At 40.5% G+C, this 27762-nt stretch overlaps 1 protein-coding gene and 1 long non-coding RNA gene across 4 annotated transcripts; one reads left to right on the forward strand and one right to left on the reverse strand.

The window, feature by feature from the left end:
* Window positions 1-1385: 1385 nt before the first annotated feature.
* Window positions 1386-27367, forward strand: LOC123514112 (protein HIRA-like). Of its 3 annotated transcripts, none has more exons than XM_045271762.1 (18): window positions 1386-1542; window positions 6381-6523; window positions 14842-14977; window positions 15642-15815; window positions 16425-16585; window positions 16786-16953; window positions 17199-17357; window positions 17991-18113; window positions 18307-18443; window positions 18692-18814; window positions 19137-19355; window positions 20071-20353; window positions 20693-20933; window positions 21389-21544; window positions 22122-22359; window positions 22991-23154; window positions 23621-23727; window positions 25882-27367. In XM_045271762.1, the coding sequence occupies exons 1-18, from the start codon at window positions 1506-1508 to the stop codon at window positions 26023-26025; spliced, it is 2913 nt and encodes a 970-aa protein (XP_045127697.1). In that variant the 5' UTR covers window positions 1386-1505; the 3' UTR covers window positions 26026-27367. The 3 variants fall into 3 exon arrangements, with proteins under 3 accessions (XP_045127697.1, XP_045127698.1, XP_045127699.1); XM_045271763.1 differs by having other exon boundaries at window positions 25894-27367; XM_045271764.1 differs by lacking the exon at window positions 6381-6523 and having other exon boundaries at window positions 1405-1542.
* LOC123514114 lies at window positions 20956-22294 on the reverse strand. Its single transcript, XR_006677527.1, has 2 exons — window positions 22173-22294; window positions 20956-21491 (listed from the first exon to the last, which is right to left on the reverse strand). It is a non-coding gene; the product is annotated as an uncharacterized LOC123514114 (long non-coding RNA).
* Window positions 27368-27762: the final 395 nt, after the last annotated feature.

Here is a 27762-nt window from a genome sequence, read left to right on the forward strand (position 1 = left end):
GATACATTAGCAAATGAAGTTGAACAATAAACATTGTTTTGTATATTGATTCAAATATTCCTTAGATTGGCAATATTCTGGATATATTAAAGGATCTTTGTTTGAATGAAATCAGTAATAAAACACCAAAGTCCCAACGTCTTGGCCGTGCCAGAGGAAAAGTAAGTTGAAGTGAGAAAACTAAGTAAGGTCCACTAATAATACATTCCGTGTTGAAAGTAAAAGATTGCGGAGGATTTTGAGTCCGCAGTAACATGGAAATACAACATATGTATTTCAGTTGCAAATTTTTTCGAGTCAAATATTCTAAGTTCGTGCCTGTTTCGATGGGCAAGTCAAACTGGAATTTTGAAGCTTGTCTGCACTCTGCTGTTCTCTATGATGTTAGTTGACCAAACACCACATTTCCTTCATTTTCTTCAAAAGCATTGATCTAAGGTTGAATAACTTATAGAATGGTTGCTTCGAGTTGAACAAAAAACTTGTCTTTTCATAAATCTTATGTACATTCCGAGTAGGTGTCGCTCTGTTTGTCGAGTACCATTTTTCACTTCATTAATTATGGTCGTCTTAGTAAGTCATTAGCAATGTTTCGTATACTTGTGATGAGTGTGATGTCATTTTTTTTTTTTTTTTTTGTCTAAGCGTTTTTTTTTTTTTTTTTTTTTTGTCAAGATTAATTATTTTTTTCTGGTTACGTTGTTGTGATGGGACGTAAGGCTGCTCAATTTAAGTGTGTCGCTTATCTTTGGGTAACGATTGCAGCGTTGCTGTTGATAATTTGGCTGATTACTTCTTGTTTATGTTGATCCGGGAGTAATTTACTGACTTTCATATCCATCAAGTTTATGGCATTCACTTTATCTCAAGTGAAATAATTCGTTCTGACATTTTGAAGACGCTGGTCTAGGTAGGGTAGGGTTACTAGGGTAGCAGTAAAACCTTCACCAGGAGCGATAGGATACTGATCGTCTTTCCAGCATTATGATAACAAAGTGTATTGTTTTGGGTTATGTTTTATACTTTATTTTCAGCAGGTAAGGTATCACATCTATTAAAAAACACATACATCATCATGTATATGAAGCTAATTCTACTTCTTTTGACTGCCTCACTCTTTCGGTTCTTTGATACAAAAGTGTTGCATCTGTAACCAACTCCTTCATGTACTCTGCAAATAAACCTCCTTGACCTGCACTGACGTGATGGTAAAATGAAGAGGTAGTGACTGTATTGAAGGAGAATTAGACTGATGTGTAAAAGGCAGTGGAAATAGTGAAAGGTAAGAAAAGTTTAGCAGAAAAATGTAGTGCCTATAATAAGAGAGAGAGAGAGAGAGAGAGAGAGAGAGAGAGAAAGAGAAAGAGAGAGCGCGCGCGAGTAGCGACATTTTGGAGGCAAGATCAAACACAAGACCCAAGCGGCGAGCGGCAAAACAACACAAATGGCGAGCCATTGAGATATATTGTTTTGGTTTATAGGCTTTAAGTGTATGTGAGGCCACCATGCAGCTGTTGAAGCCACCTTGGATCAGCCATGACGGTGAGTAGTCAGTCGTGAGTACAGGTCACTAAAAAGAACTCCTTGTAAAACTCTGAAGTACAGTTTCATTGTTCAATTTTTGGAAAACTGCACTCAAAAACTTCATTGTTCACTTGTGACTTAAAATTTCTCCTGTGCACACTTGACTCAGACACCGTTATTGTATGAAGTTTCTGGGAAAAAAATATTAATCTGGTCCTCTCAGTTCGTCAATTAACGTCTCTATCGTATTTTTTTCTGGTTACGTTTTTTTTTTTGAGTTATGAATGACGACCGTTTTATATAATTGCCATTTTTCTTCCTTCTTATTTTTTGTGACCCCTTCTCTTCTATGATGAAATAGCAATTCCCAGGAGCAACAATATAGATTTACACTTATAAGAAAATAATTTCATGCATTGTACTGGGTTTTGGATCGCCTGACACTCCTTCAGTCATGACAGCTACAGTGCATCTGTCTGTTGGTCATGCAGCAGTGACGACTTTGATAAATCAGGCAGCTGTGTTTCAGTCTTCTTTTGTTTCCTATATTGTTTTGCTACTTTTAAATTCATATTGTTTAGTGAATAAGGTTCCTTTTCTGTTGCTCGCCACTGTTTCCTATGGTGTAGGGATTTTGGATGTTTGTGAAACATGGCTTACCCATGAAGTCAAGTATTCTGTTGTAAATATTTCAGGGTATTACTTTTTTAGAAATGATTCACCCTCGGGAATCTCCAAGCATGGAGCTTGTCAAGGACAACATTAAAGTGGGTTAAGTTTTTAAAGACCATCCTAATACCCTAGCAGTTTTTCTTCCACTTGTTTCCACTTATGTCATTGTGATTTATAGACCCCCAGTTACTCCCACTGAGAAAATGTTGAACTAGTATCTTATTCATCCTCCTTTTGTTCTGATAAAAATGTAGTGCTGATGGGTGACTTCAATTTACCATCTATTAATTGGTCTGGTCCTGTTCCAGTTAGTAGCTCCTTAATCAGTCACTTATTCGTCAAACTCTTTGTTTCCCTTGGCCTCACACAATGGGTTAAATTTCCTACTTTTCTTGACTTGGTTCTTACTTCTGAGCATGATCGTGTATCTAGATTCTACAGCATTGCTCCACCTCCATTGCTCCACCTCCAGGCTGTGACTAACTAGATATCCTTTTTAGACTTTCCATAACATTTTTATCTACCTCCTCTTCTGTTATCCCTCCTGATCAGTTGCAATATTATTTGTCTGTTATTGACTGGGATTCCTTATTTAGTGGTCACAATGTAGAACCGTTACGCAAAGTTTACCGAGATTCTAATGGATGTCTTCACTGTGTTTGTTCCAGTCCAGTCAAATTTTGATAGATCTAGAAGACCACTTTGGGCCAGTTCTATATCTAAGGACCACCAGAGCAGATGGGGAGTAGCTTGGCACAACTACAAGCTTTTAAGAAGCTCTCACGGTCGACATTCCCCTTTAACCGTGAGGAGCTGGTTTCTTTTTAAGGATCTTAATATTCAACATAAAAATGATGTTAACCTTGCAATTATTAACTATGAGCGTTCCTTAGCTGCCTCTGGAGATACCTGGAGGTTTCACGGTTACTTAAAGAAGAAGACAATTAATCCCCCTACAGTCGGCCCTCTCCTGGTTGATGGGTCTTGGGTAGAGGACTGTAATAGTATGGCAGATTGCTTGGTACAGTGTTTCTCATTGGTGTTTGTCCGAGGTTCACTGCCAGATCCTCACCTCCATCAAATAGATGACTCTCTTTTTGTTTTCAAGGAATTCACAGTAAGTGATGTTATGGTGGCTTTAAATAAGATTAAATTATCTTCTAGTTGTGGTCCTGATGGCCTCCCCTGTATTATGTTCAGAAAGTGTGCCCCTGCCTTATGCTATCCTTTGTATCTAATCTTCTGCAAGAGCATTTCTTCTATGAAGGTTCCCTCTGTCTGGAAATTTACTAACGTCATGCCTTTTTTTAAATGGGGCTCACATTCCAGTCCTTCCAACTACAGGCCTATAAGTCTAACCTCTGTCTGTTCTAAAACTCTTGAAAGGCTCATTACCTCTCAACTTTATGGTTACCTGGACAATAATAACCTCATCTCTGTATCTCAATTTGGTTTCCGTTATAGATTTTCTGTTTCTGATCAACTTCTTACCTATGATTATGTTAGTTTTCAACTTTACCAAGGCTTGGATGTGGATGTTCTACTTTTTTATTACAGTAAGGCCTTTGATGTTGTGAACCACCGTATTTTTATCAAAATTATTTCAAATTGGTATCAGAAATCCACTGCTTGGCTGGATCTGTGATTTTCTTACTAGATAGAAAATGAAATTTGCTCTTCATCGCTCCTCTAGTCATGTATCTGATGTCTCTAGCGGTGTTCCTCAGGCTCATTCCTTGGTCCCCTATTGTTTTTTATCTATATTAACCATGTCACCGCTCATTTTAATTGGAAATCAGTTTTGTTTGCTGATGATCTCAAACTGTATCTTGCCGTTCCATCAAAGAAATCAAATGCTTGTGATGCTATTATGTCTTTACAAAATTATGTCTCGTTGCTATACCAAAGAATATATCTTGGGGTCTTTCCTTTTCCATCAACAAATGTGCTTGTATACATTTCTCAAGACACATTCCAGCTTCTCACAATGTCTACCTCCTAGGAAATCACCCCATTCCTCACAAAGATTCTGTTTGAGACCTAGGCATTCTAGTCGACTCATCACTGAAATTCCACCTTCACATCCGTGAAATTTGCTGCAAAGCTAATGGTGTTGCCAGCAACATTCTCAGAGGCACCTTATGCAGATCACCTTCTTTCGTGTATCAGTTTTTTGTCACACATGTTCGGCCAATCATTGACTTTGGTAATGTTGTTTGGAATACTGGCTTCCTGGGTGATGTATGCATGCTGGAATCTGTTCAGAGGAGGTGGACTAAAAAGCTTGAAGGTTTTGGTAACCTTCCTTACTCAAAAAGATTATCTTGACTGAAATTGTTTTCTATGAAGGGTACATTGCTGAGAGCTGATTTGATTCGAGTGTGGAAGATTTTGAGTGGTCTGAGTCCTCAACTAAATGGTCTATTTTCTAGTGCTACTTTGAGTAGAACAAGGGGCTACAGTTTGAAGATCTTAGTGCCTCATCACTCCACTGAAGTTAGAAGTCATTTCTTCTCATTATGGGTCAACATCTGGAATTTTCTACCTGAAATAGTTGTGTCAGCTCAATCTCTCCAGTCCTTCAGACATTTGCTTGAACAATTCTTGGGTCATCATCTTTATGAGTATTGTTAGCTAGGTCTTTATGTGAGTTATGTTCTGCATCTAAAACTAGCCAACCGTCCTGCAGTCCTCCAGAGGTACACTAGTAGTTTTGGTTGAAAGATGCAGAAGAGACCGATGAGGGATCAAGACCCTCATCTTGGTAAAAAATCTTGGTAAGAAAGCTTCATCTAACATGAGTCTTGGTCTAAATAATCAAGTATTTGGAGTATATGGTAATAACCTTAACCTCTTCTCTTGAGGTTAATACTTATTATGTCAGATAAAATTAAGGTTATAGAATATCTTGCAATATATTGCGGCAAATTTTACTCTTTCACGAGTCTCTCACTTCCAGATGAAACTATGTAGCATTCAATCTGTTTTAAATTAATCTGCATTCTGTTTTTGTTGTACAGTAGTATTTTTTAATTTCTCCCTTCAAAAAAACATTTCTACAGTAAAACAAAGGAGACTAATAAAGAATAGAACAGAAATAACAAGATAAAGTTAGTTTTGTTGTTCAACCTAACCTAGTGCATCTTAACCTAACTGTAATGGATAAGAAATGCTTTTGACATTATTACCTTGTTTGTTGTTCTGTCCTTCCTCGTCACTGGAGACGTCTATGAGAGGATCGTTGTTGTCCATGGGGAGGGGAGGAGACACCTCCCTTGCATCTCCATATATTTTGCCTGTTTTCCCAGTATTTGCACTGTTTGTGACACTGGGTGCATTACAACGCCTGGCAGAACACTGTGTTCATTAAGGAATTATACGCATTCATCAGATTTTTCAGAAAATTGATGATTACAGTTTTGAAAAATATAAGCTACAACTACCACAGAGTGACAGCTTCCTCAGACTGATTCAGATATTTCAAATCTAGTCAAGTGCTGTTCCCTCCACACGGTGAAATATGATGCTATGATTGGCTAAATTAATTCTGCATTTCTTTTATTAGCTAGTGGCTGTATATTTGAAAAAAAGAACCAATTTTCATGATCAGTATCACGCTTGCATAAAAGATGTAACATATGCATGCCTTAACGAACATACCCTTACACCAGCAAGATAAAGATCAAAATCATGGCAGCCATCAGAACATGACCACCCAGGCTGTATGACTTTTCTTAATATTAACAAATTTTCTTATCACCTTGAAGTAATCACACTCATAGCCACCACACTGAATCATCTTGCAAAGTGATTCAAAATAAAGCTCTGTGTGTTTCAAAAGCTGTGTGTGTTTTCAGAATGACAGCATTTCATGACTGACAGAACCATTTTTCTGATGGGCCTCATTGTATGTTTGATACTTTGTTAGTAAAATTTTGTCATGTTGCTAATTTTTGGAGACATTTTTTCCTTAATGATTGGCTATGCTGCAAGTCCTCATTGCTGATTCAGAGCTTCCTTCAGTTGGTACTATACAAGGGAATTTCATTTGTTATATGGTATCTGTTGACCTAATGGTACCCTGCTTCAGAAGCATGCCATGAGGCACAGATAAATTAGTGCATTAATATAGCAACACTGCTCTCTGATACCTGTGGATTTGATATTATTTGTGGACATTCCAGGAGGCAAGGCAATTTTCAGTGTGGATCTTCACCCTGACGGGTCACGCTTTGCCACAGGAGGTCAAGGTCAAGACTCATCAGGCCGTGTGGTGGTGTGGAACCTGAAACCTGTTATTCATGACAAATATGAGCAAGATGAAAAGGTTAGCTGGGCATATGTTTCTCTCTCTCTCTCTCTCTCTCTCTCTCTCTCTCTCTCTCTCTCTCTCTCTCTCTCTCTCTCTCTCTCTCTCTCTCTCTCTCTCTCTCTCTCTCTCTCTCTCTCTCTGGTTCCTTTCCCTGATAAACTCTCTTCGATTCTGTTCTCATTATTATTGCAAGAATTTTCATTTATTTTCACTCCTTCATCCCTTTCATTGAATATAAGGAAGGAATTATTTAGTTATTTTTTATTCACAGTCTATACTTTTTTTCAATGTGAAGAAAAATTTCCTTATATTTGTTAGAACTGTTACGGGTTGCCCCAAACGTAAGTCGTCACCCGGCTTCGGTTAGCTGCTACAGCTCACTAGACTGTTATACTGGCAAAATCGCCAACTTTGTTACGGTCAGAACAGTGGGGATTATAAAACACTCCACAGAGCCCCCACTACTATAACTCACAGCCGACGTAACCCTCAGGTTCTTTCAAGGTCGCCAACAGTGTATAATTTCCCCCACTGTAAGGGAATCTCCTCAGCAACTCCTTCTCCTCCTGTACCCAACCAAGTAGAATTTATAAATGGTAGATGTTATGTGTAACAGGGCGAGGCCTTAATACCCCCTAGAGAAACCGCCCACAAGGACAATTCCACCCACTTCTCTATGAAGTATTAATGCCTCTCCACACGCCTTGTCCACAGACTGTGATAACTCACAGACCGGAACAATGCGCGCGGTATATTATATTATATACTATCCTACTACAACAAGTGCTTACTAACACCTGTCAGACTGACATCCCTGGCCTACTACTACTGCAATATATGATGTGTACAGCACATCCGGTGATGTACACACAAGCCCAGACACCATCTACGGGTGACACCAGCTATACACGAGTCCAAATACTCGTCGCAGACAAGTCTGACGAACAACACTACGCACTACTGGCCGACATGAAGCCTCTCAGCCTTCAATGGTGTGCGTGGCTACTACCACTACAATACAGTTTACTACTGAAACTATACAAAAGATGGTGGGGGCACACAGCCACCCAACAAAACACACTGGTGACCACAGCCACCAACAGCAACAACGGGACGAAACAATAACGCGTCCTCCGTCGCCACACCCGAGTGGACGAACGCACAACAGGAAATACAGCTCCAACCGGCTACACTTTCCTCAGGACAACAAGCCCGTTGTCCTACACAGCCACGGTCTACCCAGTAGCAAGCCAGCTACTCAACAGGAGGGCACAACTTCCAGACCAGTGACTAGCGAGTAACAAGAACAGCCCAGCAACACGTGTCTCCACCCTGTGCCAGAAACCAAGAGCGCACGTGTCTACCTCCGCTGAAGGCTGCCTCTGTACTGACTCCCGCTTGCAACGAGAAGGGAGAAGAAGGAGGGGGTTGTCTGCTCAGCAGAACAGCCCGAGGAGCCCGCGATGGGTGGCCATAGGCTTCACATATAATAATATAATAAAGTAAAGGGGATTAAGACGGTGCCCATCACACGCCCTCCCTTAAAAGAAAAAATTTTGGAAACAAAACATTTACAAAATTTTTTTAAAAGGCACGGAACTGATTAAAGGGAATGGCCCCGGGACAGACAATCAGCTACAACGTTGTCTGCTCCTTTTATATGTCTGACGATGATATTGTACTTCTGGGTACTCAGTAGAGCCACTTGACAGGCTTTTTTTTTAAATTTAAACTTTTTTAAACTGAAGGGGACTATGCTAAAACAGAGGATGTACATTCTCAGCAAGCAACTCATATTGCTGATCCCTAAATGTTCAACCTTCTCTTTCAAGAGATGGAGCTATTCTTCACTGCCCTGTAGGAACAACAGGTTCAGGCCCAATAACTTCTGGAGCCTCTCCTCCCGGCAGAAAAATAAAACTGAAGATGCCTCTGCGGCAGAACTAAAAGAGCCCTTCTGGCTAGTAGAACGAAAATAGGACTTGAGCATGTTAACGTGACACAGCTGAGCCCTCTTGCGCCGGTCAGGAGTGACCACCAGGTAGTCGAGGTCACCTACCTTCTTCTCTACAATATAGGGGCCACTATAGCGGGCAGCAAGCGGCTGGCCCTGAAGTGGTAACAGCACGAGCACTTCATCTCCAGGGGCAAAACTCCGATACTTGGCCCTTCGGTCATAATACCCCTTCATACTCTGCTGGGCCTTACACAGGTGGGCCTGCGCCACCTCTAATGCCTTGGCCAATCTTTCTCGACTGCTCATGAGGCTCTTAAGGTGGTAATTCGATGACTCGATATCAATATCGGTTTTTTGGCTCTCCCATTGCTATTTTTTCACCGAATTCAATAATATTTATACACAAGGTGTACGTTTATGGTGTACGTCTTCAGTGTTAATTTGGTCACAAATGTGGCGTAGTTTTTTGCAATAAATATCGGCGATAAGAAAATAATTAAAATACCATTAGAATCAAAACTAATAACAGTGTGGCGATTTTCTCAACCACATATAATATACATAACAACTGAATGTTAGCATCGGCATACACATAACCTATGTTATAACAATTTCATTACACGCCAAATTGTTACCTTTTTTTCATAAAAATTTGAGTTTATAAGCCTGTTGTAAATTTATTTGAGTGAGTCATGCATTATCATGCTGGCATTTGTTAAGATGAGGTTGTTGATCATTTTGCTGCAAAAATTTTGAAATTGACCAATTACTGAAAAAGTTATTCAACAGTATATGCTGAAAAACTGAAAGTCGAGAAAAGCATTTTCTGTGAACATCTTCAACCCCCACATAACTCTGCTCACTCATAGGGTTTCCTAGCAGGGGGCTTTGACAGGAGGTCCCCAAAAAGTATCGTGTAGCCCATAAACTGTGTCCTGCCCACACTGCTAAAAACTGAAATAACTACTCAGCCCAATAGCAACTCAGATATGCTTACTAATCCCTTGACAACTGCTTGGAGGCTGGTAGTGGCTGTTTAGATAGTTTCAGGCCATGTTACATCATGGCCTTACACGTGGCACTGTCACAATTTGGGAACCCAACACTGTAAAAACGATCAACAGGTAGGCTGCACGCACGGCACTCCCTAAGGCTGTTCGATTGGTACTGAGGAGTAGCGTCTTCCTCACCCTCACTGCCTGATACTAAACTATCGACATCACCTAAATCAGCCCCTAATAAATACAAGCACAAAGACTAGAAGGGCAGCTGCTTGGGTATTGAAAGGGCCGGCCCTTTAAACCCGCCATTACCAGGTAAGCTCGTTATGTGGCCTGGCATACTCGGCCATGGCTTCCTCTCCAGGCGAACCCAAGTACCAAGTTTCCAATTTTTCAATTTTTGACTCATAATGCTCTTAAGCAGTGAGACAGGGCGCTCAGGCGACGGCTGACACCAAGCCTCCCGAACTACGTCGAGCGGTCCACGCACTCGGTGTCCAAACACTAGCTGATTGGGTGAGAAACCCAAGGACTCAGTGGGCGCTTCTCTCACCGCAAATAAGACAAAGGGACACCCTCGTCCCAATCCTTTCTCTCTCCATGCAGAAACTCTTGAGCATGGTTTTGAGAGTTTGATGATGTCTCTCCAGGGCTCCCTGAGACTGTGGATGATAAGCACTGGACACAATATGCTTGATCCCCCACGCAGTCATCGTATCCTTAAACAACTTTGAAGTAAAGTTGGTCCCCTGATCGGACTGCAGCTCTGCTGGCAATCCAAAGTGTGTAAAGAAGGTTAACAAAGCCTTCAGCACCACCTTAGAGTGAGTGCTTCTCAGGGGAATTGCTTCAGGATACCGCGTGGTAACATCCATTATGGTCAACAAATACTTGTGACCAGCCCTGGTAGTAGGCAGAGGACCTACTATATCAATCAAAACCCTCGTGAAGGGAGGATCAACAGCAGGGATAGGGTGGAGTGGCGCCACAGGGGGTGTCTGATTAGGCTTGCCCACCACTTGACAAGTGTGGCAGCACTTAAGAATCGTGGCTACTTCTCCAGACATGCTGGGCCACCAAAATTGCGACGCAGGCGAGCGACGGTCTTTCGGATGCCCAGGTGTCCAGCCATGGGCCCCTCATGTGCCAACAGCACAAGTGCCTCACGCAGCTTCTGCGGCACAACTACTTGCAATAACTCACCACCGTCACTCTCCTGCCATCTACGACACAACACCCCTTGATGCAAGACAAACTCCTCCCTGCCCTCCAACTCCTCACTTCCCTCACCCACTCGAGCAAAGAAGGAGGCCAACGCCGGGTCCTCCTGCTGCCTACGAATGAGCTCTGCAGGCTCTAGCTGGGTAAGAGAAAGGGGGACTATAGGGTCATGGGGTTGAGGCAACGCTGCAACCCTACGTCCCACACGGCATCGAGGACGGAGAGCTGGCCCAGGCTGCTCCGCTCCTGCCATGTGATCCGGTGAGTCCTCAGAAGGATCATCACCACCAGCCAGGCAGTCACCAGGCAAGGGAACAGCTCGCTCCCTGCCTCCACGATGCTCCACAGGGGGAGAAACTCCCCCGCAGAACTGGAAGTCTCCCCACCCTGGGTGCCAACTTCCAACAAACTGCCTGACTCATCATGCTGGGGCCTGTGCTGAACATCAGAGCCCTCAGCCTCCACACCAGGAAGCGACTCAGCACGAGTGCTCCCTCCGGAGTGCTCTGCAGAGTGAGGATAACCATCAAACAACTCAGCTACACCCAACACTCCGTCCTCACTCTCAGCAACAACTCCCAAAGCCGAGTCCGGTGCATTAACAAGTGACTCTACACCGTCACCGTCAGCCTCTACACCAGAACTCAATGGTGAGCCCAACACTGGCTCCACCACATCAGCACTGTTACTCCCATCTGGAGTCAATCCCATCTGGCTGCTAGCAACCTCCTGGGTAGTAACAGGCTCTCTCTCAGCCCAGCGGGCCTGAGAGCGGTAACAACATTTACAGAGTCTTGCACCACTGGCCCAGACTCTTCAGCAACCTCATCCTCATCAGAGGTTGGGATCCATACACGACCACCAGCCAAATCATTCCCAAGCAGGAAGTCCACTCCTGCGACTGGCAGTTCGTCTGCCACTGCTACCTGCGCCGTAGCAGTGACAAGAGGACATGACAGCGTCACCTCAGCCGTCACGAACTCCTCCACAGTGTTAAGTCCACGACACAACACTGCCTTGCTAGATGTCACCTTCCTACCAGTGACATTTCGGCACACTGACTGCTGTGCTCCCGTATCACGCAGTACAGTGATGGGATACTTGGTGCCATCAATCTCAACAGTGCCTCCACACAGGAAAGGACGGCACCAGTCAAGCTCACTATCCTTAACAACAGCGGGCGAGGCAACAGGGGGAGGGACAGGTGGGCCAACCTGCTCTCTCTCCTCCAAACACAACTCAGGCACACGCCGTGCCTTCTCACTTCTAAAGCCTGAAGGAGCAGTCAACTCATCACCACAAACTTTGTCAGGCCACACCAACAAGGCAACTGGTTTCTGCGAGGACTTTGGAGTTTCAGCTGTTACTAATTTTGGGCAATTGAACTTAAAATGCCCTTTCCCTCGGCAGTGATAGCACGTAGGCTGGGAATCATACTTGGGCGTTCTAGGGGCCGCCTTCCCGCCGTCCCGTCCTTCGCAGAAAAAGGAGGGGTGGGGGCCTGGGGCTTTCAAAACCCATTTTACTGCCGAATCCAGTATATCGCCTAAAGTGGCCTGGAGAGCCCGAGGAAGAACTGCCACCACTCCCTGGGCCTCCCTTAGGACCACCTTCCTTACGACTCCAACTCCCAGGCTGCTGCACAGGACGGTGGGCCAACACATAATCATCAGCCCATGTAGCAGCCTCCTTCAAGGTCCTAAACCTCTTCTCCCTCAACAGAGGTACCAGCTCCTTATCAGCAATATCAATGAACTGCTCCATAACTACTAACTCCTTTAAAGCCTCGAGAGAGTCAACACCCTCGCTAGCAACCCATCTCTCAAACACTTGCTCCAGTGAACGAGCACACTCGAGGTAGGAGTCACTTGCTCGCTTCCTCTTTCCTCTGAATTGCAAGCGATAGGCTTCTGGTCGCAGCTCATATGCCCGCAAAATGTCAGCCTTAAACTCCTCATAATCATCCAGATCATCAGCTGACATTTTATCATAAACTTCAAGGCTTTTCCCTTACGTTTATTCGCGACTAAGCCTACCCATCTCTCTCGAGACCAAGCAAACTCCTTGGCTTTCCTCTCGAAGCGGACAAACCATTCAGCCACCTTAGCCTCATCAAATTCGGGGACTAGCTGGAGACTTTGAACTAACGTACGCTCAACACTCTGTTCTCCTCCTCCTCCTACACTACCAACAACTCCAGGCGTACTTACTGCATGGCGAGTTCTCTCCCACTCCAACTCTCTATCTTTATCTGCCCTTTCTCTCTCCTTCTCTGCTGCTAGTCTGTTTAACTCTCGTCTCTCTTCCACCTCTCTAGCCTCCTGCTCTGCTGCTAGTCTCTGAAGTTCTCGTCTTTCTTCCTCCTCTCTAGCCTCTTGCTCTGCTGCTAGTCTGTTTGACTCTCGTCTCTCTTCCGCAGCTAATCTCTTCAACTCTCGCCTCTCTTCTGCTTCTATCTCCATTTTCCTCATTTCCAGCTTTAATCGCAGTTCCTCCAGTCTGGCAGCTGACTGGACACTATCAGCAATACTGCTTGCTGGACTAGATCGTCGGGAGCCTTCCCTGCTTCCGATACTTCTGCCAGGGCTAATATATCCCACATCACCTTCACTGGGACCGCCACGTGCGTTATCATGACACGTAGTAAATGCGTCCTCACTGACCCCACGCGCCACCGACTCATCATACCCACGTGGTGAGTCTCGCCGGCTCACACTCGCATCCTCACCCTCCACTGGTGGGGTGAAAAGACCAGTAACTCTCTCCATGGTGCTCACAGGGACTCGTTCTCACAAACAATAAAATAATATAAGTAATAATACCCCACACAATAACACTACACACTATAAAGCACTTGGTTTATCCTGGCGAGGTCGCCACTGTTACGGTTGCAAACGTAAGTCGTCACCCGGCTGCGGTTAGCTGCTACAGCTCACTAGACTGTTATACTGGCAAAATCGCCAACTTTGTTACGGTCAGTACAGTGGGGATTATAAAACACTCCACAGAGTCCCCACTACTATAACTCACAGCCGACGTAACCCTCAGGTTCTTTCAAGGTCGCCAACAGTGTATAATTTCCCCCACTGTAAGGGAATCTCCTCAGCAACTCCTTCTCCTCCTGTACCCAACCAAGTAGAATTTATAAATGGTAGATGTTATGTGTAACAGGGCGAGGCCTTAATACCCCCTAGAGAAACCGCCCACAAGGACAATTCCACCCACTTCTCAATGAAGTATTAATGCCGCTCCACACGCCTTGTCCACAGACTGTGATAACTCACAGACCGGAACAACATGTGCGGTATATTATATTACTATACTATCCTACTACAACAAGTGCTTACTAACACCTGTTAGACTGACATCCCTGGCCTACTACTACTGCAATATATGATGTGTACAGCACATCCGGTGATGTACACACAAGCCCAGACACCATCTACGGGTGACACCAGCTATACACGAGTCCAAATACTCGTCGCAGACAAGTCTGACGAACAACTCTACACACTACTGGCCGACATGAAGCCTCTCAGCCTTCAATGGTGTGCGTGGCTACTACCACTACAATACAGTTTACTACTGAAACTATACAAAAGATGGTGGGGGCACACAGCCACCCAACAAAACACACTGGTGACCACAGCCACCAACAGCAATAACGGGACGAAACAATAACGCGTCCCTCCGCGTCGCCACACCCGAGTGGACGAACGCACAACAGGAAATGCAGCCCCAACCGGCTACACTTTCCTCAGGACAACAAGCCCGTTGTCCTACACAGCCACGGTCTACCCAGTAGCAAGCCAGCTACTCAACAGGAGGGCGCAACTTCCAGACCAGTGACTAGCGTGTAACAAGAACAGCCCAGCAACACGTGTCTCCACCCTGTGCCAGAAACCAAGAGCGCACATGTCTACCTCCGCTGAAGGCTACCTCTGTACTGACTCCCGCTTGCAATGAGAAGCGAGAAGAAGGAGGGGGTTGTCTGCTCAGCAGAACAGCCCGAGGGGCCCGCGATGGGTGGCCATAGGCTTCACATATAATAATATAATAAAGTAAAGGGGATTAAGACGGTGCCCATCACAGAACACATTAACACATTGAGGAGTAATGAGTTAAAAGTGTTGTTATTATAAATGTTTTTTCAGGTTCCCAAAGTACTGTGCCAGCTTGACCAGCATTTAGGGTGTGTGAATAGTGTGCGGTGGTCCTGTGGGGGGCGATTCCTTGCCTCAGCTGGGGATGACAAGGTCATCATCATCTGGCAGCAGAGTAGCTATGGGGGTGAGTATGGTTCTTTACGTCAATTTGTCTCACAATAGGCTATGAATCCACAAATAAAAAGAAATGGATAAAAGGTCTAAATTAAGGGGATCAACCTTCAAAAGATTATAAAGAAATGAGAAAATCCCATTCATGTCACCCTAAGACCTAAGTGCTTCACAATGTATACTCCATAATTCATCATCTATGTTTAAAGACTCGTTTAAACGTTTAAATCACTTGCTCAGTCAAGGTCATTGTAGGTGGGAGATGGAGTAAACAAATAAAGAAGCAGAGTTTTGTTTTGTAATATGTGATGATGTTTTTCTTGCATCATTAAATCATTCATTTAAGCTCTCAGGACTTCACTAGGTTTGATTATGAATTGCTGCATCACAAGAGTAACAGTGTCTCATCCCAGGGATTTCAAATAAAAGGTTGTGTGCCTATATTGTTATTTTAGGTGAAATGAATATGTTTTTTTAGGTGAAAAATTTAATATTGTCTTTGCATATGAAAATGCTTACTTTTTCATGGCTAAATAGGTGTAAAAATTTTGTATCACTATTGCAGGTGAAAAATTTTTAGATTGTCTTTGTTAGTTAAAATATTTGATATTGTCTTTAATGGGGAACAAATTGTTGTTGTTGCCACATCAGAATGGGACAATATGTTGTCTTTGCAGGAGGTGCAGTGTTTGGGTCCAATGTAGTGAATGTGGAATCGTGGCGGAGTGTTGCAACATTACGGGGGCATGAGGGAGACATTTTGGATGTGGCGTGGTCACCAGGGGATGTGTGGCTGGCCTCTGCCTCAATAGATAACAGTGTTATCATATGGAACACTGCCAAATGGCCTGGTAAGATATTATCTCTCTCTCTCTCTCTCTCTCTCTCTCTCTCTCTCTCTCTCTCTCTCTCTCTCTCTCTCTCTCTCTCTCTCTCTCTCTCTCTCTCTCTCTCTCTCTCTCTTGAAAACTTAACTAACATCCCTCTCCCTTTTCCTGTGAATTGTTGACCAGTAACCGATATATTAAAATTCTCTGCATTTCTTTTACATATATTTTCTTTGTCTGCTACTTTGAAAATTCTATCATCTTTCTTGTCTTCCAGGCACTATTACATGACAATTATCTACCATTGCTGCAATCATCTAATTTGTATCAATTTACATAGGTGTACTTTTTACGGGATTGATGTAAGCTTGTATTGTCCTGTCTTGTAATAGAATTTTATAACAAAAAAGTACTGGTTTATTTTGTTTGTATTTCTGCATTTCACTTTTCAATAGATGCCACTGGTCTAATGTATCACTTGTGAAACTGATTTTGCAGTCTTGCCTTTTTTTGTCCTGTTACTTAAATATCTTTTTTTTTTTCCCATATCATCATTTGTTCCATTCAGAAAACTATATCTGCTAATCCCTATCTTCTCATGACTTGTAAGTTTCTTGAATATCTTCCAAACAGAACAAGTACGAGTGTTGCGAGGCCACACAGGACTGGTGAAGGGAGTGACCTGGGACCCAGTGGGACGTTATCTCACCTCTCAGGCTGATGACAAGAGTCTCAGGATATGGCGAACTACTGATTGGACCACAGAGGAAAGGATTGTGGATCCTTTTGCTGATGTTAGTGTTCATAAGATAACTTTAGAGAGATTATTGGGAAAAATGTCTAAACCTGCGATATCTTGATTTTTAAATCATTATTATTTATTATTGGACTTTACAATTGTTCAAAGATATATTGGAGAACAGTGAATGGGTAAAATGTCTATCTGACCTACAGTAATATTTTTAATCCTCTATTGGTGTCTTCAATGGTCCAGTGTGGAGGTACCACCACAGTTCTACGGCCTAGTTGGTCACCTGATGGTCAGTATCTAGTGTCAGCTCATGCCATGAATAATGGTGGACCAACAGCCCAGATAATTGACCGAGATGGATGGAACACTGATAAGGATTTTGTAGGCCATCGCAAACCCATAACATGTGTGGTGAGTGTTGTCTGAATGTGTGTGTGTGTGTGTGTGTGTGTGTGTGTGTGTGTGTATTTGTGTGCGTAAGATGTGGTGAAAGCACAATTTTTTGTTCTACCCTTTCTTGTTTTAGTATTCTAATGCTATCACTTCTGCTACATTGGCATATGTTTTTCAATATTTTGCTCTTAATTTAAACCTGATAATTTTATTAAGTCAAAAAGAGGAATGATAATTTTGAGTGTGCTACCTCATTTTTACAGCGTTTCAATCCCAACATCCTGAAGAAGGTGGACTCCAAGACAGGGAAGAACGTCCAGTACTGTTGTGTTGCCATTGGCTCTCGGGACCGTTCCATTTCCATTTGGTTCACTTCCCTCAAGAGGCCTCTTGTTGTGGTGCATGACATTTTTGATGACTCGGTTAGTATTCTCATATTGTCATTCTCAAGAACAAAAATAAAATGTATTGGTTATTTATGTCCCAACTCCTATCTCACAGCTCTCACCATACAGATTAGAATAAGATCTAATTTTCTTTTATGTATATATATATATATATATATATATATATATATATATATATATATATATATATATATATATATATATATATATATATATATATATATATATATATATATATATATATATATATATATATATATATATATATATATATATATATATATATATATATATATATATATATATATATATATATATATATATATATATATATATATATATATATATATATATATATATATATATATATATATATATATATATATATATATATATATATATATATATATATATTTATTTTTTTTATTTTTTTTTTTTTTTATGTAGAATAGTTTAGTGGTTATGGTAGATGATGACATGATTGAAATGATGGTGATGCTGTGGTAGTAATCTTGACAAAAGTTTTTTTTAGTGTTGTAAGCTGTATTAATTAATTTCTTTTTATGGTAGTTTGGATCTGATTTGTTTTACTCCTAGAACTTTCCTCAATTTCTTTTCAATTAATCTATCACTGGATCTGTCTATCAGGTTCTGGACTTGTCATGGAGTAGCTGTGGCCGTTACCTGATGGCTGTGTCGAAGGATGGCACCCTGGCCTTTATCAGCTTCTCTACAGATGAAATTGGCTGTCCACTCTCAGAGGATGAAACTGTGAGTGTTTGGTAATTTTTCTTAGTTATATTTGTTTATGCTGCAGCACAGATTTTGTACTCAAGTGGATAGAGATTACAGAAGACCCCTTAAAATATCTCGTAGGTACCCCTTTCACCTTGTCACTTCTAAAAGTCGGTACTTTCTGTTGTTTCTGTTTTTAACCCATTATGATGGTTTTTTATATGCTCAGAACAATCTGCACATGAAGTTGTATGGCAAGTCAGCCCAGACCAATGCCTCTTCTGTTAACCCAACCATCATAGAAAACCCAGAACTGCTACGTCTGCGAGAGGAAGAGAAAACTCGGGCCAAGACTGCTGCTTCCAGGTACTTGTGATGGGAGTTGCATGTGCTGCAGTTTGCTTTATGAATTAAGTAATCTCCTAAAATTCTCAGTTCCTTTTTTCAGTAATATCTTTGTCATTCAGCATCATACTATTTGCTTTCATGTTCTCTTCTTTCTTCATGCTCTCCTTTGCACTTTGTTCATCTCCTTTGAAAACATCATCATATTAATTTGGAAATATGTTCTTCACAAATTAAATTTAGTACTTATAGATTGTTATCCTCTACAGTGAACAGATTCCCAGACCAGCTCCCCCAACACCTCAACGAGCACCTATCAACAAACAGATAGAAACACGAACAGCTGATGGCAAGAGAAGGATCACACCTATGTTTATTCCTCCTATTGAAGGGTAAGTAATGATCAGTTGGATTAACATAACACAAAAATATAGATCACGTCATATTTGTGTTTAAGTAATATGTATTTGTTGCCATTAAACTGTGGAGAAAATAAAGGAAATACAAATTGCTGAAGCATGCAAGAGAAGGGAATGAGAGGATTAGAGCATGTGATGATGGGAGCAAATTTAGGTGCTTAAGTTGTAGTCTCCCAAAATTAAATGAGTGGCAATAATGGACCGACACCATTACATTATGCCGATAAACATTGCACCATGGTAGTATGGATGTAATGAATAGCACATACATATATAAGTATCATTTCCATTGCAGTGTTGAAACTCCAAACAAATCATATGAAGCAAGCTTCTCATCCAGCCAGCAGGAGAAAAGCAAGATTGTTGTAGAGAAAGTGGATGAAGTTGTGGAGCCGAATGTTTCCAGCAGTCGCCCTCCTTCAGCCTTTACTACCTCCAGTTCCCCATGCAAGGGTACATCACTCCCTTCAGGATTTAATGGGGCACATGCTAGTCTGCCTGCCAGGTTTGGAAAGTAAGTATATTTTTTTATTGATAATTGAATTTAAATCCCTGACATTTTTTTTTTTTTTTTTTTTTTTTCTTGTTTTTATGTCCGGTTTCCCTATTGCATTAGGGCTAGAACAGTGCCTCCTGATACGGGAGTCAGGAGGACTTTGGTTTTGGCATTTGGCAGCTGTTACCCTGAGTGGATGCCCTTCCTAACCTTGGGCCGTGGCCAGGATTCGAACCCATGCGCTTGAGAACCCTGGGGCCCACAAAGCGCACGCGGTCCCGCTGCACCACGGCAGCCCCCAAATCCCCTGACAGAAGAAACCATTTTTTTGGCTCATGAGTATTTACACTAACTGCATTCCTCTCAGCAGAGAATAGGCACAAAGCAAAATTGAATTGAATTGTGTTAAATTCTGATTATAGAAGAAAGTTGGCAATCATGCTTTCTTTGAAGCCTATGTGTGTGTGTGGTGGAGCTTCATGATTTTATAAATGCTTTTCATATATATATATATATATATATATATATATATATATATATATATATATATATATATATATATATATATATATATATATATATATATATATATATATATATATATATATATATATATATATATATATATATATATATATATATATATATATATGACATTGAGGGTAAATACAAATAGCAATTGATGTTTTTTCTGTGTCTTGCCATACTCACACAACTTTCTCCTCCTTTGAAGGTCTGAGTCAAGTGAGAAACAATCAGAGTCACAAGTTCCTACTTCTGCCTGCATTGGAATGAAACGTAAGCATGAGGAGATGCCTCAGGCTTGTCTAGCTGTCAAGCGGAAAAGAGGACGGCCTCCTTTGTATGATCGTTCTGCAGCTCCACCTCCTCCCAGACCTCCCTCACCTCTTGCTGCTCCCCCACCTACCTCCACACAGGTGGTGAAAACTACCCAGCATGTGGAGGTGGTGTCTGTGCTTCCAGAGGCATCTCTCTCTAAATCAGCAAGAATACAGGTAACTTTGATTACCATGTTCCTCAATCATTCTGCTTATGCTGTCACTTTATCTTCTCTGTTAGATCCTCTGATCACAATCTCTCTCTTACCCCTCCTCACAATCTTGCAAAAAGAAAGTCCCTCTGGTAGTTTGCCTCTGCTAATTGGGGGAACCTGAAGAGAATTATGCTGATTTTCTTGGAATGATTACTGCTTCCATGTCAGAGACCTGTCATGTGGCAATACTTATTCCACATATTAAAGCATCTTACTGATAATGTGTGTTGATATCTATTGTATTTTTCATCTGCAAACATTCCAGTGTGTATGTCATTGTTTACCAAATGTGATTTTGCAGATTCCTGGAGAGACATCTGTGGACATTCCTCCACCCCTTCTGGTTGTAGAGAATGACTATCGGGCTGGCAGCTCCCACAGTGGTGGAACACCCAGCCTGCATCGGGTCAGCAAGATGCAGGTCAATGTAGTAAGCTGGGTAACTTTCCTTACCTCTCGAGTTACCACAGCTGCAGCCACTGTCACCACTGCTGCCTTCACCTGCCACGACAAGTCTCTGCATATCCTGGACATTAAAACAGGTCAGAAATAAGAGTAATTCAGGCTTGAAATTTATTCCCAACAAATGTCTCCTTGAGCATTGACAGTGTTCCACTATGTTGGCACTGCTGAAGTATGCTCTGAAAGTCTTGTTGTTCTCAAAAGATGTTAAACACTGCAATACATACTGATTCATGTTTTGAAGGGGATGGCATCCAAACTTAAATTGAATTAAGCAGATGCCATGTCATGATTTTGAGATTTTGGACTGAATGTTAATCATTTAGGTGTATAGCAACCTCTGTGTTAAGAAGTTAGAGACCTATATTCATTCCTTACTTAACGAAAGTGCTAATAGATTGTTTACATGCTAGTGTTTAGTGTTCATACTGTATGTGTATGTAGGTAAAGACAGTAAAGCTGACATAGTTGCAGTTGCCTTTAGACCTGGAGTCATTGGTTCAACATGTAAGACTCAAATCATTATGTTTTGCAGGTGAGATGATATTACCACCCCTGAAGTTGCAAGGTAGATCATCTCAACTGTTTGTGCACGAAAACACCATCATCGTGTTGACGACAGATGCAACTCTCACCATCTGGGATTTAGAAAACAAGAAAAGAATCCTGTCAGAATCCATCAGACATCTAGGTAAAGAATAGTAATTTTAATAAGGATAAAAAAAAGCAGTTTTAGAAGAATGAAATATATATAAATATTATGTGTAGTTTTATTTATTTATTTATTCTTTATTTTATATTATTTTATTGTATTTTGTTTTCTAAGAATCACTGTTAAGTATATTGCTATATTTCTTTTATTTGTAATGCTATGATTGATTGATGTTGCACATTCAAATCAATATTTCTCTCTCTCTCTCTCTCTCTCTCTCTCTCTCTCTCTCTCTCTCTCTCTCTCTCTCTCTCTCTCTCTCTCTCTCTCTCTCTCTCTCTCTCTCTCACACACACACACACACACACACACACACACACACACACACACACACACACACTCATGGAGACGGGGCCACACGAGCATAAAGCCCAGGCCTTGTAAAACTACAACTAGGTAAATACACACACACACACACACACACACACACACACACACACACACACACACACACACACACACACACACACACACACACACACGTTAGTATTGAAATGTTGTTAGTTGTTACATGTGTGTATGTGTGTGAGGTGTGTGTTCATGTCCATCTTTGCAGTGGAAGGTCAGAGTGCAGTGAAGTCTGTGCAAATAACATCAGAGGGAACACCTGTGTTGCTGCTGACTTCAGGGGAAGCTTTCACCCGCTGTCCTAAACTGGAGACTTGGTTACTGCTTGGGGAGTGTGCTAGTGTACGTCGTGTGGTACAGCCAGAATACACTATGCTTCCTCCCTGTCACCCTGCTGATGCCACTGCTAAGCCCCTCACCAGTCTTCTACACCAAACAGCTGCTTAGTGAGTCTGGATCCTGATCTGTTGTATGTTCTCATGATATTCTCCCTCTGATTTTGAAGTGCGTACATGTTTTTCCTTGCATTCAATCTATAAGAAACCATTTCTCTTATTAGTTTATCAATAAGTTTTACAATTTTATAAACAAGTTTCATCAGGGTTGTTTAATAACAGTTATGCTTAGTTGACTAACAGACCTTAATCTTTTTCATTTGTAGTATTCAAGTCTCCCATCAGTATTTAATTTCTATTCATTCCATGCTGATCAGACATTACAACTGAGGCATTAGTTGTGGTAGTTAGATTCTCTAGCTCACTCAGCTTACAATTGAGAGGTCCCAGCTTAAGTATACAGATAGAACAAGAAGGATGGGCAGATGGGCATCAACTTCTAACCTTTGCTTCTGTTTCTTAGCAGTCCCTAGGTGATGGATGTAGGTCAGGCAGTGTACTTTGCAGCTTGAGATGTTTGTATTTCTGTATATTTTCCATCATAATGGGTAAGGATGGCACCACAGTATGAAGAGTGTCAGGTCTAAGGAAAATTTAATTCAAATCTGTAAGCTTATAAAAACCAAAGTTTTCTCCTCTGTGAGTGATGTTACCCTTGGCCTGTAAACATTTGAACTTGCAGCTCAGGATCATCACGAGTGTCTCGACCAGTCATATCAGATGATGCACGCCTCAGCCTGACTGAAGTCTTCATCAACCGTATGTTGACATCAGCTCAGTACCTCAAGTCTTCACATGATTACAAGTACTGGATGAAACGCAAGATACAGTTCTTCATCAAGGAAGGTGAGTTAGATTTAAAGAAAAAGGCCCACTGAGAAGCCAGTTCCTGAACTGAGTCAAAAGAGTTGGTCAAATGTATGAGATAAATGCCTTGAAACCTCCCTCTTAAATTAATTCAATTCATAGGAAGCTAGATATACAGAAGCAGGTAGGGAGTTCCAGAGTTTACCAGAGGAAAGGGTGAATGATTGAGAATACTGGTTAACTTTTGCACTAGAGAGGTGGACAGAAAAGGGTGAGAGAAAGAAAAAGGTCTTGTGTAATGAGGCCGTGGGAGGAGAGAAGGCATACAGTTAGCAAGATCATAAGAGTAGTTAGCATGAAAATAGTGCTAGAAGATAGCAATAGATGCAAGATTGCAGTGGTAAGAAAGAGACTGAAGACAGTCAATAAGAGGAGTGGATTTGATGAAATTAAAAGTTTTTTATTCCACACTGTTAAGAAGAGCTTTTTTTTTCTCTTCCTCCAGGTTTAGAGAAGAAACTACGTGTTATTTTTGATGATCTTCTTGGACCGAATGTCAGCAGCAGCACCTTGGATCAGGCAGAGTGCCGCAGTAACCTGCCTAAAATACTGGTATGTCTGTAAGAATTTTAAGACCATTAGTTTTTATCCTTGAATTGTAATTTATTCAATTTTTATTGTATTAATTATTTGTTTTATTTATCTATTTATTTCTTTATCCATTTCAACGTTAGACTTTCTAAATGTTAAGTGTTCACATGATTATGTTCATTAGCATTTATAGTTTATTGTCTTAATGTGGTAATTTTTCAACTCATTAAGTCTTGTTGTGGCTTATTTCAATATTTACCCATTTTTTCATATATTTGTGTGTGTGTGTGTGTGTGTGTGTGTGTGTGTGTGTGTGTTTGTTTGTTTGTTTGTTTGTTTGTTTGTGTGTCTGCATGTGTGTTTCTTTGTGTGTCAGGGACTCAGGATGTGTGTTTGTTTAGATATGTGTAGCAATATTTTCTGTGTAAATAACTTTATTGTACTATGACTTTTGTTGTATCCTTTAATCAAATTCTGTGTTGGACGATTGATATTTCTTTCTTTCTTTCTCCATTCTTGACACACCACAGACATATTTTAAGGAAATCCTTACAGTCACATAGATCCTTGACCTTTATTTTTCCTTCTCATTTCCATAGAATCACTAGGTACTTAACACCAAATGTAAAGAATGGTGATCTATCTATCTTCGACTCTTGTTTTTTAATAATTTACTCTAATATCTCACTGAACATGATTGCCTCACAACAGAGCAGATAGGAAAAATATTGAACATTAGTAATCACAGCATGTAACCGAATTAAGATACAGTCAACTTTTGATTAATTAAGATAATTATGTTCCTGGAAATATTGTGTTGTTCAAACAAAATTTTCCCAAAGAAAAACAATGGTAATAGAGGGGTGGGATTACATTCCTGGCTACTGGAAGAGTCTACCTATTTTGGGGATTTTGATATTCAAAGCTTAGAAATACTATTAATATATCACTAGGTCACGGAAACAGTAAAAACACAAATCTTTTTTGTACAGAAAATTAGAAAATTATTAATTCAACGTGATTTTTTGTGTGAGTTTATATGCCAGGAATGTTATCCAATATTCATATATTTAGTATTAATGCATTTAACGAAGTAAAGCATAAGTATGATTTGGTGTTGTTTGGTAGCAATGTTTGTTTACCAATCCATCAGCTGATTGAGCCACACAGTCCAGACCATTAAGCCTCACCGTTCCACCACAGGCAACATGGAAAATTTTATGAAGAGAACCAGCCCTGTTGCTGCTGCAACAGCAGCAGTGCTTTTAAATAAAACCACAGATGGCTGTATAGTGGCCTTAACACGGGAGATAATCGATCCGATTACCACCTCCTTCAATTGTGCATGCTATGGGATAAGGACAGTCCACTAGCTACCTACATAAATGGTACTTATCAAGCAATAAAGACATACAACTAATCATAAGTTAGTAGAATTCTGATAGAAAACTTTGGAGATGGAGATGCAGTGATTGAAGCTTGGTGGCAGCAAAGTTGTTGTTCGTTTGTTAAGGCATTGTTATTATCAATGCGCTACCAACAGTTTTTACGGATTCCACCCCTGGGATTGGTTCCAATCACAGTTTTTGTAAAGTAGGCTATTTGAATGATAACCTATATATTTTTGTGTTTCTAAACTCAATCAGTTCACAAAAAAACTAATAAGGATAGGTATTTCCGTTAAATTTATGGAAAGGTAATGGTGAAAACGTGTCTTGGTTCACCTTCGCAGCGAAGGTAAACCCTGCCTGATTGTTGCCATCATAAGCTGTTGGAAGGCAGCGTTTGCTCTTAAGAATACTGATTTCTCCTGGATGGTATCCTTCAACTGATAATGGTGAAAGGTATTGTTTAAAAACTGGGTGAGAGCATCTCAGTGTGGTTCCCCACAGAAGCAGTGTGGGTTTGCATGACATCATTGAGTCAAACTGACCAGCATTAAATTGAATAAATTGCATTATTTAATCATGTCTCCTTGTGTATCAAGTTGCTTTAAATCAAAATTGTGTTATTCAAACTTGCATTAATCGAAAGTTGACTGTACTTGAATCGTATTCCTCCATAGTCATAATTTCACATCCCTGTCAACGTATAACTCACACTAGAACCAATACTTCAGTTGTACTCTTCAAATACCATCTCATTACATTTACTATCACATTACATCTGATATAGTCTTTGTTACAGGACTGTGATAAGAAGAGTCTGCTTGAGGAGTTCTTGAGAGAGATATTACTTGCCAAAAACTCTCTACAGCTACAGAGACTTTATGCAGAATACAAAGAACAGCTGGATGCAAATGCAGTAGATATGATATAAGACTATATTTATATTCGTGAAAATTTGGGTTCCTCATCTTGACTTCTTTTATCAGCTCTAGTGGAAGTTTTTGAGATTTTCAAGGGCATTTATCATATATTCATGATACTTAAGAAAAATTCAGTATCATTGATTTTGAAAAACATCTTTAGGAACTAATTTACCACTACTTTTTTTTTTTTTTTTTTTTTTTTTTTAATAGTCCTTATGAGAGCCCAAGTATTTCAGAATTCAGGATATAGAAGTTGTTGTGTTTCTTTGTTTTTGGTAATCTGTGTGGATGAGGGTTGAGTGTCATTTGAATATGTGAAAGGAATACATGTTTTGAGAAGATTTACTTGCAGATTTATGTATTGTCTGTATTTTCCATGCATAATTATGGGAAATGTGATTTTTGTATTTTGATTTTTTTAATTTTCTTATTACTCACACATTATTCCTCAGTTTAAAGTCAGTTTGAAATTTTTTGGTAGAATGGTGAAATTTCTGATGTTGTTTTTGCCATATAGTCTTTTAAGTTGTTAAGTAATTATGTAAGTTTCTTTTATATTTTTATTTTTACTATTATTATTATTATTATTATTATTATTATTTTGATTTTTACTTTATTTGCTTGTTGTTTCTATCATTCATTTTCAACTACCTATGTGCTCGTCATGTATGAGAGTGGTGTTCATCCCGATGATAAGCCTTTGAGTCCTCCAAAGGCTATCATATTATCATACTGAAATTCAAATAGACAGAGGAAGTATTGATGGAGCTTGTATTCCATTGTTAACTCACTGCCATTGTCATCTTTGCCTTAAGACAGTAATAGTGAAGAAAGTTGTGAATGCTTTTAACACTGCCTAGTATGATGCTCAACTAACTGCCATTTTTTTACAATTTTCTGCACTGCCAGTGAAAAAAAACTGTCCCAAGAGGATGATAATTTTTAAAGTTTAGCCTTTTGACTGTCATGGCTTCTTAAGCTTAGGTGAATGTTGATGTGTACACTTAAAGATTTCACTGATAGTAAAAGAAGTGATGGAGTAATTCAAATCTTTTACTGCCTTTACTTTTATTTTGGATTGATAAAATTATTTAGAATTACTCAAATGAAGTCACAAGTCATAATGACATTTTCATTCAGAAAATTAAGTGTAAGGAATGAGTATTTAAGTGTGTACTGGAATTAGTGGTATGATAATTGGTAACTTCCTCTAACCCTCTGTGATTGTAATGGTATTACCATGTGTCACTTTGATCAGGAATGGGTAAGATACTGCACCTGATGTATATTCTGTGGCCCTCTGATGCATTATGTAATATATATATATGTATACAGACAACTCTCAATTGACACGAGTTTCGATTTAACATGACAATATTTAAGGAGATTTGATTAAATAATGTGATTTATTCAATTTAATGCAGTTTAACTCAACTTGACGTCACTTGCACACACGCTGCTTCTGGCGAGAACTGCACTGGGACACTCTGGGCCAGTATCCAAGAAACTTAACAGTGAAAGGAGCAACTTCCAGCCACGAAATGGTATCCATCAACATATAGAGTGACATCTTTGTCATGGTAACAAGGTTGCTAGCAAGGTGTTGGTAACACCAGCTCCCAAGGAGATGTTGCTGTCTTATATATACATTAAATGGTCACAAAACAACATTTTTATTAGCTTTTTACAAGTTTTACCACCAAGAAAGGAGTGTTTTATGAAGAACAAAGTGAAATTTTGCATGG

The sequence above is a fragment of the Portunus trituberculatus genome, chromosome 37, assembly GCF_017591435.1.
Source record: "Portunus trituberculatus isolate SZX2019 chromosome 37, ASM1759143v1, whole genome shotgun sequence".
Classification (NCBI taxonomy): Eukaryota; Metazoa; Arthropoda; class Malacostraca; order Decapoda; family Portunidae; genus Portunus; species Portunus trituberculatus.